The sequence below is a fragment of the Opisthocomus hoazin genome, chromosome 5, assembly GCF_030867145.1.
Source record: "Opisthocomus hoazin isolate bOpiHoa1 chromosome 5, bOpiHoa1.hap1, whole genome shotgun sequence".
In the NCBI taxonomy this organism is placed as follows: Eukaryota; Metazoa; Chordata; class Aves; order Opisthocomiformes; family Opisthocomidae; genus Opisthocomus; species Opisthocomus hoazin.
Window position 1 is genome coordinate 61,872,998 of NC_134418.1, and position 18,397 is coordinate 61,891,394.

The 18,397-nt window shown below is 39.7% G+C and overlaps 1 protein-coding gene across 1 annotated transcript in view; it reads right to left on the reverse strand.

Annotated features, from left to right (window-relative positions):
- SMARCAD1 (SNF2 related chromatin remodeling ATPase with DExD box 1) overlaps positions 1 to 18,397 on the reverse strand; it is a 52,848-nt gene that overhangs the window by 17,832 nt on the left and 16,619 nt on the right. The window contains exons 3-9 of the mRNA XM_075421500.1: positions 17,758 to 17,932; positions 13,371 to 13,548; positions 11,264 to 11,327; positions 7,034 to 7,122; positions 4,315 to 4,404; positions 3,588 to 3,669; positions 1,760 to 2,151 (exon numbers count right to left, since the gene is read on the reverse strand). Coding sequence (XP_075277615.1) covers positions 1,760 to 2,151; positions 3,588 to 3,669; positions 4,315 to 4,404; positions 7,034 to 7,122; positions 11,264 to 11,327; positions 13,371 to 13,548; positions 17,758 to 17,932 — 1,070 coding nt within the window. The remainder of the gene's footprint in view (positions 1 to 1,759; positions 2,152 to 3,587; positions 3,670 to 4,314; positions 4,405 to 7,033; positions 7,123 to 11,263; positions 11,328 to 13,370; positions 13,549 to 17,757; positions 17,933 to 18,397) is intronic.

Here is an 18,397-nt window from a genome sequence, read left to right on the forward strand (position 1 = left end):
GCCATTTTAATTTACTATAATAAGATATTCATTTTCCAAATACATAGGCTTTAGTCTTAATCTCAGGCTGAGAGCCTTCAGATCTTCCTCAATTCTAATAGCAAACAAGTGGTAACAACTTCTAGTGCTTTACATTGTGCTACAGAAGATACCATTACAACAAAACGAGACCTTAAAACTAAGTCAATTTCTTTAATGCTGAAACTGAATCAGCTCTCCCCATTATACTACCACTCCTATTAATTAATAGGAAAAACACTGGGTCACTCAGCTACCGGAATTTTATAAACAATTAAATACACACTGATATGAAACATCTGCTAAAATCTCCTGCAAACCACTTCCACTCTGGGCAAGTATTCGCAATACCACATAAACGTGGTTGCTGACAGCAGCAATCTTTATGAAAGACAAATTTTGAATTCAGACAGGCCCATGCAGCTTTTTTTTCTGTTAAATATTTTACACAGAGAAAAGGAGAACAGCCCTGTAGCAAATATTTCTGCAAAGAATTAAGCTCAGGCAAAATCCAACAAGTTTAGAAAGGAACAGCCGTATGACAGATGTTGTGTGAGAAGCCAAAGGCTTGAGGCAAAACGGATTTCTTTCACAGCATACCTGCACCTCGGTTTGTTTTTTTTTTTTTTCAAGTACCCTTCTTCTGTCTCCCCCCTTGCAACACAACATACAAAGATCATTTTGTTTTCCTTAAAAAAATCTGTCTAGTATCTCTAACTGTTTTGTGATAAAACATTTCACACACCGAATAATAAATGTTGTTGTTTTACACATACTGAAGAAGTTCTGTTCTGCTCTGAAAAAACACAAGCGGATCTTGAATACATCAGTGGGGGAAGTTTCAGAACGCATACTGATGATAAAACATACCAATTACTCTGTAAGAAGGCCTACGTACAATTACTGCTTTAAAATCCAAAGCACTAATAAATTAAACCAAGAAAATCTGCCATAATGCACTTCAAATTTCTTACCAGGACGTTGCTTTTATCAGGTCTGATGTCTTGCAGTTAACTGAAACTGCATGTGAAGGCGACAAACAAACCATGGGAAACATTTGAAAGCAACATCCCAGTGACAGTAGATAATCTACTCACCACAGATATTGTTTTCCCTTCTGTTGTGGATTGTGGTTTAGCCTTCTGATGCTTTACCTTTTATTAATAAAAACACAGCAGCTCGCTCCGTTAAAAAATGGCTGCACTGCTAGCAAAACCATGCTAGAGACTAAGCTGCAGTAGATTAAATAAAAAAGACAAAGAAAAAAAAAAAAGAAAGCAACTGTTTCTTGTGTGAAACTGAAAATATCCATCCTGGCACCTTCAATCATGGAGCTACCCTGGAAGCTGCTGCTGCTGCTATTCAAGTGCCTGCAGTAAAGGTCCTGCCACATTCTTGCCTCCTGCATGGGTTTTCAGCTACAAGAGCTCAGAACAGACTAGCAAACACCTCCTTCCCAAATGAAAGCTCTAATTTCTTCTTCTGCAGTGAAATCAACCAACTTTCTATGCTACAGAGTGAGTGACAGTAATGTCAGCCAATCAGCTTGAGTTTTCCAGGAAAATCACCCCTTAATTCATTCAAAATCAGGTCATATGACACTATTTGAAATGCTATTGGCTTAGGAGGAACCTAGCATTTTAGCCTAATCAGGATAAGGCCACCCATCTAAGCCTCCCTAGGCTGAAGCCACCTTGACTCTAGGCAGGCTGAGGATAGGAAAAGAAGAATGCGAACCTACCAGAGCCTCCCAGCTGTTAAAGGGCCGGAGCGCTATTATCTTCTGAGCCTTTTTCTGAGAACACTGGGGAATCAAAGTCAGTTCGCTCGGGGAAGCATCTTGCAGGAAGCTGAGGATTTTCACTTTGTAGCCATCCTCCATCACTTCGTCGCCGCTGCTATAGTCCTCGTCAAGGGAGCTGCCACCATCTTCAGAAGCTGACTCGTTCTCCGAGTCTTCTGTTTCTCTTTTAGTACTCCAAAAGCTCCTTTTGCCTTTGTTCTTTTTCTGAAAGCCGTTCTGCTTTTTCTCAGAAGATTCCTGCTTTGCCTGCTCTTTACTCTCATCACTTCTGCTCTTGGTGGAGGCTTCAGTCCAGTCAGGAGCTTCACTTTTGGGAGGAAACTCCATGCCTATGCATGCAATATAGAAGGCAACACATCAACGCACACTTGTTAAGGGTGAATTAAAACCCACTGTTCTTCCAAAATAAAACCTATATAGATATAAACCACAATTCTAGTATTTAATACACAACTGAACAGTAGGCGTTACTAAGAGAAAAGAGGAGCAAACACCACGCTAGTCTATTTAAAACATGTAAATAGTACCAGCTGTGAGTATAAGATGAGCAATACCAATTTGTATACTGCTCAAACAGCAGGAATTTTAAAGCAACTATCTTAAAATACAGCTGATCACTCAACAGTGTGAGAGCTGCAGAAGCTCCAAGGTAAAAGCAGACAATGAAGAACTCTGATGTATCATTGAGATGAGATACTGGTCCCACTCGACATGACTGCAGAGACACCAATTCTGCTGATTTCAGAAAATCAGCCTATTTTCACTATGAAATCAGTACAGCATTAGAAGTGGGACAACAAACCACGCACTTGTTAAAGAAACTGGAAGAATGAGGTATTTCTGCCCAAAATAATCCTACTGTCTTATAGTTAAGATAGAGGTTATTTAACAGAACGTGAGCAAGTCCTTTTCAGAAGTGACTTGCAGGGTTTTTCTTCTTTGGAAGAAAGCACTTGCAACGCTTTCTGTTCCGCCCAACCTTAGCCTCCTGCTGACTGACTCCAACCCCACCGTCTACCTCCTCAGAAGCAGCAGCAGCAAGGACCCGACCTCATGCATACTGACAGCTCTCTCCATTTGTTAAGCATCCAATTAAGAATACTATCCAATCCCAAGAATATATAAACAGCTGATACAGCAAAACGTATACATATCTGACAGCTGTGTAATACTCTGAAGAGTAATCAACTTATTAAATAATAATTAAGTTATAACTCACAGACGTACCTAGAATCATGGTTCTTGTTCCCTATCGGATTTAATGCACTGGTATTTATAAATTGGTTGCATAATTTAAGGCCTATTTCTAGTATTTTTCTCTCCTAGAATACATTTTAAAAGGATAAAATGGTGTGTCACTTGTCATCTGTGCAGTTATTTGCAATTACTGACTTACAAATTACTCCAGTTAAGAAATAAAACTTACTTCAAAACAAGCAGGAGGGAAGCAGGTGTCAGCTTTGACACATTTCAAAATACATTTTATGATACACCTATATGTAATTACAACTTCTTAAGTAAATTTGTATTAGCAAGGCAAAGATATTTATCCCTACTTACACAACAAAAGATAAAATAATCATGACACTTAACAATACAGAAAAATCGAGTTTCCTTCTTTTATCCTCCCCATCATACTGATTTCAAGTATTAGTGCAAGTTTCTAGGCATAGTGTTGTCAGGACTCATTGCTGGCCACTAAAAAAAGATTTGTGTCACAAGTCTGTTTATCTTGGGATAAAATGAATTACAAATCTGTCTTTACCCTCATCTTCTGCAAATACTCTTAGGGCCTCCAGTGCTTCATGAAACACCCAGTTATGTTCCTGAAGTACATCTCTCAGTTCCTAGCAAAAGATAAATAATTTCATATTGTGGCAAGATAAGCAAAAACTAAATTTCTGTGCATGATAACGTTAAGGCACTAACAATTTAAATTACACAAGGCAAAGAAAAACCCTTTAAATCAGATTATTTCAAAAGGAGAAAACCCTTCAGTTTGTCCTTACACACTCAGTTCAGGCAAAGCTGCAGTCCACTTTTCAAAAGGGTAAGAACACACATAAACAGGCTATGTTTCCAACAATTCAAAGCACAGTATTAAAATGCCCTGACCAGCTGCTGAGTATCATCGGGTACTAAACCAATACAAAGTGCACAGTATATCTAGTCTTCCAGGGGAGGAGAGCGCAAGAGAGAGGGAGGGATAATTTCCCTCTGCATTTTTATAACAGGTCATCAAATTTGACTGTGCCAGGCTTGTCACGGGACCAAAAAAGTAGGATGAGAATCTCCATACAGTCCTGACTACATCCAACTGCTCTCTGTTCAGGGCAAGTAACATTCCATACGCAGCAACAGCAAACACCTTCCTACTCTGGGCTTTTTCCAAGAGTGCTCTTGGTGTAAGGACTGCTTCATCTGGACTATCAACAGCTGCAGTTTTCTTAAGAAGTCAAAACCTGATGTGCCATCAGGACACATAAGCTCACCTCCTTATCCAATCCAGGGAATGTATTTTGCAGCTTCTTCACAAGCATCTCTTGCCTCTCCCATTGTCTTTGGGGTTCTGAGTCATCCAGCTATGTTACAAAAAGAAATCCATTACATTTAATGTAAATTACAAGCATGGAAACAGAAAAAAAACCACAAAGAGACCTAATAAATACTGCTTATCCTTACAGAGCCACTCCAAATGACAAAAGCACTTAAGACAAATCCAACTCAGAGAAGTGATTCCTCATACATAGCCAATGATCAAAATCAGACCAAAACTTTACTAAGCAGAGAAAATATCTTCAGTCATGAAAGACTAATTCTTTACTTGATAAGCATACACTGTGCAAAGTTACATACCAAAATAGAAACAATTTAGAACTATCTAGTTTATATTTCTTTAAAATAAAAAGTTAGTAGTGATTCTGGGTGATATTTAAGGCAGAAGATGGCAGCGTTAACAGTCATTCAGTTAGGCGAGATTACCAAGTGTGCAGTATGTAACCAGAGTCTATAAACATGTCAAATGGTGTTTATAAGAAGATTTATGGGTAAAAAAATCCACAAATACTGTGTCACAGCACCATGAAGTCACACAAAAGCTGGCAAAAGTTTTCGTCAACAATAGCTTTGCTAACAGCTACGATCAGCCTGCAAAACGGACGGTTTCTTACAAACGAGTGCCAAAACTTCTACATGCCACAAGCTGCTCTGTTATGTATTCACCACAAGGAATTGCGCAAGTTTCTTCACAGAGCTTTAAATGCAAAGTGGTTACAGATCTACTTATCTACGGTAGAGATGCCAACAGTTTTGATTAATATTTACGTTACTGAATGATGCTATATGCTGAAAGAGCACAAATCAGATCTCCCAGAAGCACTCCAAGTATCAGAGCATCACAAAATGCTTTGGGTTGGAAGGGACCTTTCGAGGTCGTCAAGCCCAACCCCCCTGCAGTGAGCAGGGACATCTTCAACTAGATCGGGTTGCTCAGAGCCCCATCCAACCTGGCCTTGAATGTTTCCTGGGATGAGGCCTCCACTACTTCTCCGGGCAACTTGTTCCCGTGTTTCACCACACTCATTGTAAAAAATTTCTTCTTTATATTCAGCCTAAATCTATCCTCCCTTAGTTTAAAGCCATTACTCCTTGTCCTGTCACAACAAGCCTTGCTAAAAATATTTTCCCCATCTTTCCTACAGGCCCCCTTTAAGTACTCATAGGGTGCTATAAGGTTTCCACGCAGCCTTCTCTTCTCCAGGCTGAACAACTCCAACTCTCACAGCTTTTCCTCATAGGAGAGGTGTCCCAGCCCTCTGATCATTTTTGTGGCCCTCCTCTGGACCTGCTCCAATAGGTCCATGTCTTTCCTGGGCTGAGGGCTCCAGAGCTGGACGCAGGACTCCAGGTGAGGTCTCACCAGAGTGGAGCAGAGGTGCAGAATCCCCTCCCTTGACCTGCTGGCCATGCTTCTCTTGATGCAGCCCAGGACACAGTTGGCCTTCTGGGCTTTGAGGGCACATTGGTGGCTCATATCCAGCTTTTCATCCACCAGTACCCCCAATCCCTTCTTGTCAGAGCTGCTCTCAATTCCTTCATCCCCCAAAGAGGACACTGTTCCTTTACTCAGCAAGCCTATGGTGTCATTAAGAGTACAACTACAGTACGTAGAATAGCTGGCAAAGTATGCTCTAGTCTTAGGAACAAGAGGAAAAGCTAGGGCGAGTAAAAAAACCCTGCAAGTTTTCTCACTATGTTTCTCTGTCACGAATTCTAAAAACCCATGTTTCATCTTTATTTTTCCCAATCCTTTCCCTTTTAATTGCAATGGAACTGTTAAGCTCAGAAATCAAACTCCTGAATGAAACCAGTTCAAGTGAAGCATTGTTTGCTAGGCTGGCTGGGTAATAATTCAGTAAAGTCTCCTATGTAGGAACAAACCCAAACCAAGGCAAATCTTGTCTCACAAAATTCACAGCTCTCCTTCAACAAGTAGGGGAATATCCAAGTAATAATATTTTTGCTTTAATGGAAAACTCTGCATTTTCTTCATTTTTGTTCTGACCAAGGAAAATATTTGGTTAAATTTCAACACAAAGATAGTCACCATCCTCCATTCAGCCTCTACAATTTACTGTAGAATCCCCCGTCTCTGGTTTTCAAGGACGTCTACTGGGATGCCTGGGAGCCGGCCTCATGACAGCATTGTAAGACTGTGCATAGGATCTGGCAAATACCAACCTGAATGCACCAGGATCATTACGTAGTTCCTATTTATTAGCAGAAGTCAAAGTAATAATGCCTTTAAATGTAACCAATTAATTTATTTTAAAGATTTCCCTAAGTCATAGTTTCAAACACAAGGAATGACCTGATAAGGCAAGGTGATCCGTAGCCTGTAACTCCCACTGGTGTTCACAAGAACCGAATGGTACTGAGTGCCTCACATACTGCTACCTGCCATCAACCCCTTCCACAAAAGTAAGTGAACAGCCTATTGAGATAAAAAATCAACAGACACTAAAGAACAAAGCAGGTAATTCCATTCAGAATTGACAAGGAGAAGAAAGTAGAAAAACCTCACTCAGATGGCCAGATTTGAAATCGACTGGATTTTCTGATAAAACACAAAGTTCATTACACCACTGTTATTGACCAAGTCAGGTAATTCCACTTATTTTATAACACACAGAGAGAAAAAACAGTACTTACGTAATTAGTTTCTGGCTTTTTTGCGACTTGATCGTTTCTGGTTTTGCAATTTGTGGGAGAACCTTCTAGTTTCCTTTTACAAGAGGCAACTTTAAAAAGAATTAAGGTAGAAAAGAAAAATTTATTCCTTTCATTAAGTTTACCCCAAAACAGTAGGATCATTCAGACCAACACTACAGTATCTACTTATTAACTGCAGAAGACGTTTACCAGTATCCATAACAGTTTCCTGTTATAGTCCACAGATACATTGCAACTTCAAGCAAGCAAAGCAGCTGCTTGAAAGTACATGTTTATTTACCTCTAAGTTTTCTTTAGTAGTTTGGCAACTAATCAAGCAATTACCTCTCATATATAACAACTGAAATAGCACTCTCTTTGTTTATAATCGCCAAGTGTTTTACACACAAGTTGCATAAAGGTATCTGTCCGTCTGTTTTTGTTCAAGCTGACTACTTTTCCAAAGTTGGTATTTAATCAAGGCTGAACCCCAGCCATGAGCTGGAATATGCACATCACTGCCAATCTGGAAATGCTGATGACTGATTTCTGGCTCAGGTGCACACAGGACAGCTAACAACCAAACATCTTTCAACATTAAATCCAAATGTCTGAAAGAAAACTATGCATGTTAAGTCGGTGATAACTAAATATCAGTGATAACCATATTACTTACGAATAGTTCATACGAGTCAGAACTTTCTGAACATCTTTGGGCCCTGGTGGTAACGCTAAGACAATAATCTCTTGATAAAACCTGCCCAGTCAGGTGCATTGCCTGGCACACCTCATGAAGGCAACAACACATTACCACCACTACTTCTGCACATTAGCTTTTCTAGAAGCAGCAACTGTTACCAGACCAAATTATTGTAAAAATTCCTTGTCTGTGATCTGAAATAGCACTGCAAGTTAAATCTTTCTTGAAAACTGTCTCGGACCTTTGACGTCTGATACCAGCATCTCTGGCCAACCTCCCAGACTGCCAAAGGAAACCAGTGAACAAGCGCACACACACACAAAGTCATTTTGTGTGAAAATACTTTCAAATAAATTTTCTAGTAGACTCATTCACTCTCTCTGACACCAGAGACACAACATACAAGTATTAAAAAAAAAAGAAATCATTAAAATATCCCAAAGGGAGAAAAGTAAAACATCAGCAATTCTTCCTTAAATGAAGGATCTGGCAAGAGATACCAGAAAACACTGATATTTTTTGTCTGTGTATTTCTATATAAAGGTATAAATATATACAATAGGCACAGTTCAAAGTATCCAGAGAATGTGTCAATGGAGGGGAAGTGGCTCTCCTTCACCTTTCAGACCTTGACCTTTCTGCCCAAGAACCTTCTTCAAACAAAATTGCCAGGAAAAGCCATGCTACCTGCTCAAGTGAGAAACGTCCATTTGTCTTTATACCAAAGCTAAGGGCTGTCAGCCTGCTGTTGGGTAAAGCTCTAGAAGTCACAGAGGCCTCATGCTATTACTGCTTTAGCTCAATTAAAACTGCATTCAGGATGGGTAATTCCAAATACAAACAGTGATCCTGCAAACTTCTTTGCCCTAAAAATACGTAAGAGTATTTTGAAGATCTCCCTGTTTTGAGGTCGCGGGCTGAGCACTCAATAGTCTTTGAAGAAAGCCTGATCACGAGCAATGTTAGAGGCAGTTAAACTGTAGCAAAGGATCTGGGTAACCATGGTCTCAGGAACCTATCAACACAGAATTATGTAGAAATCTTCTGAAACCCACCGTCTCTGCAAATGACAAAAAAAATCCCAGCTTTCTGAAGACATTCATTTTGCAAGGCACACTTGATCATTCCTTCCTGTGCTACTGGAGCATACAGCTGAGGGGATGAAGAAACTCTGTTACTGCTAAATGGGAACCACCCTTGGAGCGGAGGCAGGGCACACCGGGCCTTCCAGAGGAATCCTTGTTCTCTATAAATTCTATGATTAACGAGCAATCAGAAAAGCAGCTCCAGGGTTTCAAGATTTAGAGAGGCATCTGTAATTACCTCCACTGTTATTTGCTGCTACCACTACAAAAAAAAAACCCCTTATTACTGTGACTTTGCCCACCATTACAAAAGGAACAGCCATTTCTGCCTGTTCAGAAAGCAGTGAACATCAGACGGGTTTACATGAGGCTTCAGCTCAGAAGCACCCTCACTGCTTTCACGGTTTTCAAGACATACAGAATGCCACACCAGAAACAAATCACAAGCAGCAGGTATTACTATAACTTCCTATCTTTCATTGATACAGGTATTTTCAGTGTGTCACATCTAATCTTCATACCTGTAAGTCATCCACAATGCTTCTTGTTTTAGCTATATACAGCTACTGAATTCAAGCAATAAATACAAAGTTTTGTCATTTTGAAAGGACAGAAAAATTTGAGATGACTTGGCCACACTTTCTTAGCAAAGCCATGCTTCACAAAACTGTATCTTGGCCCTGACCTCTCACACAGTCAACAGATCACAACAAGTAAAGTGTATCATAAATTAACATATATATAAGCAGATGTTCAGTAATGTCTCCGTTTTTAAAAAATGTGTCCAAAATGAGGTGATTTATACCATCATTTTCAGGCATGCTTACACCTAAGTATTCTATACAACAGCTGTGATTAGTGAGAATTTTGCTGCCAAGAAGATTTTTCTGTGGGCTCATATTGAAAGGATGTGAAACAGCATTCTTAGATCAACACAAAAATGGCCAAAAGGCAGGGCCTACATACCAGAAATCAAAGTGTTTCAGTTCAAACACTGTGAACTGCAACAAAGTTTAAGAATATATATTAGCTTAAATTAGTTTAATATTAATCAAAATCCTTTAAAAGTAATCAGAGTCTTCCAGGAAGGGATTTTATAGGAGCAGCAGCACTCAGAAGTAGCATGTCCCTCAAACATATGCCAGTTTTAGTTTTCTATTGCCCGCATCCAACAAGTCCCATCTACAGAATCTGATCATGCACACAGTGATAACCTCAAAATGTTGGTCTGGGTGGGTAAAAAACACACACAACAAAAAGACAAAAGCAACTCTTCATTAAAATTAGCCCAGTGTTTTAAAGCTTTCTGATAATTATTAAAAAAATCTTTGAAGTTGTACATAAAAATCAGAAGATGAAAATAGAGTAAGTAAAACAGAAGAAACCGCATTAGCAAAAAAATCTTCTACTTTAGAAAGAAACAGAAAACTGTTCTCCCTCAGCACATGAGCCTCCTAGACACACGCCTTCCAAATCCATAAGATACAGCACGAAAAAGACACATGAAGCACTTAGAACCACTACTATACTCAAGAGTGATCAAAAATAGCTTTTTCCATCATATCCAAACCACGAAGATCTCTCAGGAAAACCACAGACAACTGAACTGCAAACAGATGGAGACTGCTGAAATGGATCAGCTTTTTATAATGATGTTAATATTTGTAACAACCTTCCACTCTTCCCACACCCACCCCAGTAAATCAGTTAAAACTACTAATAAGGCAAGAGACTTAACCCTGGACTTCGGTGAAACAAACCCAAAGCCCAAGAATGATGACACTTTGACATGCTTACCACTTTCCACACGCTCCCACATCACGTGTTGGGTTTTTTGGTTTGCGGTGTTTGGTTTTTTTTGGTTGGTTGGTTTTTTTTGATAACAGCTCAAAGGCATGGTTTGGGGGATGTTTTGCTAGAGAACTGTGGGGATTTGTCTAATGTTTAAGACTAATAGTTCTTATTTAGAATCACAAGCAAGTCTGGAAGTCAGTCTGAAGAGAATATTGTGATGGGCTTTAACACAAACAATATCAATTTATGAGTGGCAACAAATTTGGGTATATTTTTTCCATACCACCAGATTTCTCACCTACAACATCTAGAATTACTATTGCTGACCCATTACTGTTTGCCTCAACTTCTGGCCAAGGAAGGAACCAGAGAAAATAGAAATCACTTAAGGACCCACATGTAAAGCAATCCTGACCTTCACAGAACAAATTCCTCTTTTTTGTTCTATTTTTGGATTTTGGTCTGCATCCTCTTTTCACCTTTCTCCTTGCAAAGCCTGTAATTTCAGATTTGTGTTACTACAGTAAAAAACCAATAGTATAACTTTTAGTGTATGCTTTACCACTTTTTAAATACCTCCCAGCCAAGTGTACTTCACTAAATTAGCTACAGCTTCTAAAGTTTGTTGTTTGTTTTTTTTGATAAACATACCTTCATCACTGAACTTCAAACCAGCAGCTATTGCTTCATCCATTGTGCTTGATGATTCTATCAACTGCAAAGGAAAAAAAAGGCCAGCTGCTAAGTGGTGAGATTTAATCCAGCTGAACAAAGGAGGACAACAATAGATCAGCATGACTGAAATACACTTTAAAACCCCCCCAAAAAATACATGGATTATAAAAATCAAGAACATAATTAATGAATACCAAATTAGGTAGACTGACCACATAAGCTGTATTTGGAAACACTTCAAAAACCTACTGCAAAACATTTTTAATACAATCTCATTTCTTATTGCTTTTTTCCTACTTCACAAACATACTATGCAGGTTTACTTAAAAGCTATTTTTCAAAAACTTTTCAATGTTACTATCACAAAAACAGATGATCCAAAAGCCTAATTTGTTAACTCTTAAGATGCCTATATGCTATTGTCACACAGGTTGATTTCCTGGAAGTACATGCATGAAACTTCTAACACCAAGTTTATCTATACTTCCTTGCAGTGCTCGATTCTTTTCCCATCCACAAAATCACTCTCAAAATAGATCATTTTTACAAATTAATTGGATGTTGAGAATTTTAGAATGCTTTTTGCATGCGAGAACTGCAACAGAAGCAAACAGCCTAAAGGTTACAAATATGAAAAAATATTAAAAAATAAAGCTATGAGGAATCCCGATTCCCAAGTATCTATCCACGTCTGTAAACAGCATATTACAATTTTGCTATAAACACACAAATTCCTTTCCAAAAGGTTCATGATTTTTTCTTAATAGACTTCATCAGGTTTGTAGTGACAGACTGTTACAGATCCTTCATGAAGCAACAATAGATTTGCCTAATATTGCTGTGTCTTCCTTCAAAAATGTTGTGGATGTGTTAACTGCAGACAAAAATTTGCACAGCCTCTATGTACTACAAAGTTCTGCTGATACAGGAGCTATCTTACACTCTCCTTAGGATAAATACCGTCAGCACTACATACCCCTGAGTAGTTGAAACACCACTGAAGTCACAAAACAGCAGTCAGACATACCACGTGTCATGTCTAGCTAGTTTCTAAGCTACGGTGAACTGCTATCACTCTTTGGTTTAAACACATTCTACATGGCCAAAAATTGAAACTTCATATATTCTGGATACCTACAATGTAAATTTTACTACCATGTCCAGGAAAAAAAAATTCAAAAACTGCTATTTGCAACCCCTTTTTTCTTCCTAAAGTAGAAACTCTAAATATAAAGCTCGATCCACTGGGGAAACAAAAAAAAAAACACCCAGCAAGGAGCACCAGTAAAATCTGTCTGTTTCTTTAATGACATTTCAACAACCAGGAAACTTAGACTAATTTAAACACATTTAGCTTTGAAGACTTAAGCTAGTGAAAACCTAGTTGCGTATCAGCACGGAAAAGTAACCTGGCTAAAAATATATTTTACTGTACTGAACATATTTTACTGTATTAAGTTACCATAATGATACTGTAGATTTGTACCGTGCATTGGACAATGGCCAAGAGTATCTCAGGTTCACATGTCAGCATAATCAGAATAAATTATAGTAAGTTCAAACCTACTCTCTTTTTGCCTCACTGAAGGCTTTAAGTATTAAAGCCTTTGAGTATTAAATCTCATAAATGCAAGGGTGCAACATTTCACCTACTGGAGAAGACAGCAATGAATTAACTCATTCTGCATTTGATCAGTTAGCTGCACTCCAACAATGGCAGTTATCAATAGTTATCAACCAAGGCAGCTACCAAGATTAAACATCTCAACAGAAAGAAATAATAGAAAAATTTTCTATATGCTGGAATTCACTGTTGTCGAGTTCATCTAAAGGGATTTTATATATATAAAGGGTGTGTGTGTGTATATATATATATTCAATTTTACATACACGTAAAGGTCTGTGTATGTATGCATGTGTATATGGAAATGTTACATGGCTGCAGTTCTCCTAAAATGCATTACTTTGATATATCCTTTTGCTAATAAGAATTAAGGCTGTTTCCTCTAATAAAGCCAGAGGCTTAGGAATACTGCCTACAAAGCAGTCACCAATATAAATCAAAAGAAAAGAGCATTATTACTTGTAGTAATTCTCGGTCACTTCTTTGGGGAAAAAGTTCCTTCAGTGTTTGCAGCTTTCCATCTCTGATGTCTTCCTCTACATCCTCCTTCACAGCTGGCAGCTGATCCCCACCATTTACATAGGCCAACTGAGGCAGTTCATCTTCAGGCTGTTCATCACCATCAGACTGTTCAGAGCTATGATGTATGGGGGAGGCAAAAAAGAAATAAAATTTATTATTGTTTATGAATGTTTTACTCTAGCAGAACACTACTGTAAACCAAAACCAACAGGATCACGCAAAATGTGTTTAGATGCATTCAGTAACACTGAATCAACTTGTACCCAGAGTGATACCTCCTATTCAGGACAAAATAAAGCACATATGATTAGGTACAGTCTTCTGTTCGCAGTAAACACATTTCAGCTTGGCAAAGGAAAGGAGGAACAGACAAGGGAAATACCATGACTTGCCCTCGTATTGTGCTATAAAAGGGTACTTGCCAATTTAGCAACAATCGTCTTAACACATTTCATCATTTCAGCTACCTGAATTACATCATACCCTGCCAAGTTTGTCTCAGACAGTTTTGCTAGTATTTATTTGCCCAACAGATAAACGGATAAGTTCTTTGCAAAAGCTTTCCAGGAGCGGTATCAACTCTCTGTCCTAGTTCTCAGCTCACTAAGAAAGAAAATTCAGAGATCTTTATGCAGAGTCTTAAACATCTAAACATGGGAACAATCTTTCTGAAAAAAACAAAGTCCTGGAAGTTACTGGAAGATTTATAACTAAAGCTAACCTGCAGGAAAAGCAATCCCTATGTATTTTCTACAATGTTCAGTTGCACAGACAAGGCTGAACATAAGCACAAGTCTCACATCCTACTGCCCTCCACAGACACATAAAAATCTCCTTTCCTGAATGAAAATTAATCGAACTCTATGGAGATTGCCATTTCATAAGGACTTCACCATCAGAAAGGCTTGCCTGTGGGTGTCTCTCCACAGACATAGATAAAAGACTAAAAATAAACCTGCTGTTCCTCACTGTATCTTTCTTTAGCAGTTGCAACAGGCAGACTGCAATACAATTATGAAAAAAGTAGTAACATGCCACTTACATAGAAGATACACACTATTTTCAGACATCCGTTCATCAGATAATTCTTTTCTCCCTGTCCTTTTCAAAAGGCACACATAGCTCCCTGGTTGAGCTTCTTGGAGTAAAAAAAAAAAATCCTCAAAACAAAAAATAACCCAAATTCCTCTTCAATCTACCAAGCCATCTAGTTGTAAGCTTCAGAAGGTGAAACCAGTAACCACTTAGAAAAAAAGTCTTAGTGAAATGGCTTATGAAAAATCTACGAGCATATTTTAGAGCTTTTTGCCTTAATAAGGAAAAAAAGTTTCTTTATAAACTGCATTTAAAAAAGCAAATCAATCCAAATGGAAATGGTAACACTGCACTTACCCTATCCTTTCCTATTGATGATTAACATCTAGATACAGAATCACAGAATGGTCGGGGTTGGAAGGGACCTCTGTGGGTCATCTAGTCCAACCCCCCTGCGCAAGGAGGGTCACCTACAGCAGGCTGCACAGGACCTCGTCCAGGTGGGTTTTGAATATCTCCAGAGAAGGAGACTCCACAACCTCCCTGGGCAGCCTGTTCCAGTGCTCCGTCACCCTCAGAGGGAAGAAGTTCTTCCTCGTGTTCAGACAGAACTTCCTATGCTTCAGCTTGTGCCCATTGCCCCTTGTCCTGTTGCTAGGCACCACTGGAAAGAGTCTGGCCCCATCCTCCTGACACCCACCCTCAAGACATTTATAAGCATTTATTAGGTCCCCTCTCAGCCTTCTCTTCTTCAGGCTGAACAAGCCCAGCTCCCTCAGCCTTTCCTCGTAGGAGAGATGCTCCAGTCCCCTCATCATCCTCGTAGCCCTCCGCTGGACTCTCTCCAGTAGCTCCTCATCTTTCTTGAACTGGGGAGCCCAGAAATGGACAGAGTACTCCAGATGCGGCCTCAACAGGGCAGAGTAGAGGGGGAGGGGAAGCTCCCTCGACCTGCTGGCCACATTCTTCTTAATACACCCCAGGATACCATTGGCCTTCTTGGCAGCCAGGGCACACTTGGCTCATGGTCAACTTGTCATCCACCAGGACACCCAGGTCCCTCTCCATAGAGCTGCTCTCCAGCAGATCTGCCCCAAGCCTGTAGTGGTGCATGGGGTTGTTCCTCCCCAGGTGCAGGACCCTACACTTGTCCTTGTTGAACTCCATCAGGTTCCTCTGTGCCCAACTCTCCAGCCTGTCCAGGTCACACTGAACGGCAGCACAACCTTCTGGTGTGCCAGTCACTGCTCCCAGTTTTGTGTCATCAGCAAACTTGCTGAGGGTACACTCTAACTCTTCATCCAGGTCACTGATGAATAAGTTAAACAAGACTGGGCCAAGTACTGACCCCTGGGGAACATCACTAGTTACAGGCCTCGACTTGTCAACAAAGCCAGAGTTGCACACACTATAAATCTTGTCCTCTCTGTAGAATGACATTCTTATCAAGTATGAAGAAACACTCATTTAACGGCTAAACGAGTATGACTCCGACCCACAAAGCCTCATATTAGACTTCTTTTCTCCAGCCGTGTCCAGACAGTGATTCTGGTGCTGGAGCTCACGGCACACTCCTTTCAGGAAAGACATACTTTGTGCTCTCTCCCTTATTCAGGGTAAGAGGGTCTAGGATACCCTTCAAAAAGAAAAAAATTTACAAAACCCCCAAACACTAGGTAACACAAGCACTAAAATGCACAATGCAAAGACACTTGATTGACTAATTCTGCACAAAACCAGACTAAAATCAGCATGAGCCAGAGCTCACAAGCCTGGCCAGATCCAAGCTAGTTCCTGCCACGCTCCCATTTCGTATATTAGCGCAAACAGAATGTCACTTGTGAGATAGCTTAGTGGGTTCAGTACACATTGATTAGCACCTGGGCCAACACATCGTGCCAAAATTTCAGGCACTGGGGTGCCTGGCGCGTAAGAGACCCGTGGCTACACAGGAATAATGAAGAGCACAAGAGGATGTAGTTCTTGTTCATCAGTCCCACTGGGAGCCACTTCACTGTCCATCCCTCACTCCCAGTAATCGGTATACAGCACAGAAATAGCAAGCTGTGGCTCTGCAAGCTGGATCCTGCGTGGCTTATTAGCTGTGTCGGCTCCACATGGTCAAAACTGCTTGTACTGCTTCCAAATCAGGTTGATCCCAGGAGCAGTATAACTGTGTTTACACAGCATGGCACACAGCCAATTCGGTGCACACAGCCTGCTTGCAGTCTCTGTATCCTTGCACAATCTACAACTTTAACCATAGACAAAAAAAGCAGTTCACTCTGCTAACTACTAAAATTATTATTTTTAAAAAAAAAAACATGTATCTGCCTTAAGTTGAAACTTCAGGAAAGATGCATTTACAAAAAAAAATAAAAAATCAGTAATTTCAGATAACAGCAGCAGGGAAAAGCATTATTTCCTTTCTGCTGACAAGCTCCAGTAACTCCACACTCTGCGTAGGGACTGAATATCTGACAAGAGACTACGCCTGCTAAGGGTGCTATTCCCATAAAAGTTTTCTGCAGATTAGTTCAGCCAGATTTTCAAAAACGCAAGTTAAGCCATCTTGTTTCACTTAGCCCAAGAACATTTGAGGGGCACAGACAATTACCACATTTTGGTCACTCAGACATATACCTAGCAGGTAATAAACAGCGGGGATTTCTTTAAGCCATTCCAACTGGTTGTGTGAGGTGTCTGTATACATCTTGTCTCTCCTGCACTCTCAATGCTGCCTTTTTAGCACCCATACAAGTGACTCTTGCACACTATTTTCTTCTCTCCCAGCTTACTCAAAAACATAAATTTCCAATTCAATAAAAAAAGTTTTCACTAAGCATACCAAACACATCATGCAACTGATACTTTAGCTCAGGAACCCTTATATGACACACTGAAGCTCTACTTGCTTTCCTGTCCACAACGGTTTCATAAAAAAAAATAAAACAAGCTAAAATCAGCTCCAACATAGATAGAACTAATAAAACAAATACTTTATCGTTAAGCTTTGAAGTGCCATTAGAAGGATTTCAGAAGGGCAAATGCTCAAGTGTCTAATGAACATCAGAGTTATCACTCAACATCACAGAACTCCTCCCTCCCAAGTGTCTTCTCTGTGAAAATGGCTTAAGAGCTGGATTCTTCTTCATGGAAATCCAGTAAAGCTTAGTTAGGGCAGGTAAACCAGTAAAGCAGAACCCAGCCTCTGATTTCAATTCAGTATTTCAATTTAGAACTTCACATATGTTGCACAAACATTACAGAAAACTGGCTTAAACCGTACATTACAACCACATTTCTCCTTGGAGCCCAGTTTTCTTTCACAGCACTGAAGTTTCTTGGCTCTTCATCTTCGCTGTCTGAAGACACATCTATGAACTGTACCCCTCTTCGATGCTTGAAATAAGACTCTTTCCTTGTCCTCTTGGCTTCAGGAGTTTCTGGGATGGCGGAGTACCCTGTGCAAGACATTTCAATAGGAAAAAAGATACGAGACAATGACTTACGACTTCAAATATTTAGCTGTACTTAGAGTGTCAGATAGCCATGATTTCTTCTTTATACACAGCAAACATTTAAAGACAAGTCACATCCTTATGCATGGTAAAATCCTGAAAGCTGTATTCCTCAAAGCGGTAACGTACCTGGCAAAAGATCCTCAACCCTCTTACACCAAACAAATAATTTCCATACCATAGTTTAAGGTCATGTATTTTAGGTTAATAACTACTCATAAATACATTTTTTTTTTTGGAAAAATGAAAAATCAGCAAAATCCTCTGAACTATTTCCAGGCTGATCAGGACATGGATAGAAACATATCGGTGTATCTGATGGCTGAGTTAAGCTCTGCTTGTCTTGACAGCTTTTCAGAAGGGGAATGTCAGTGTTATACTGCAGAAAAATAGCAAGCTAGACCAAGG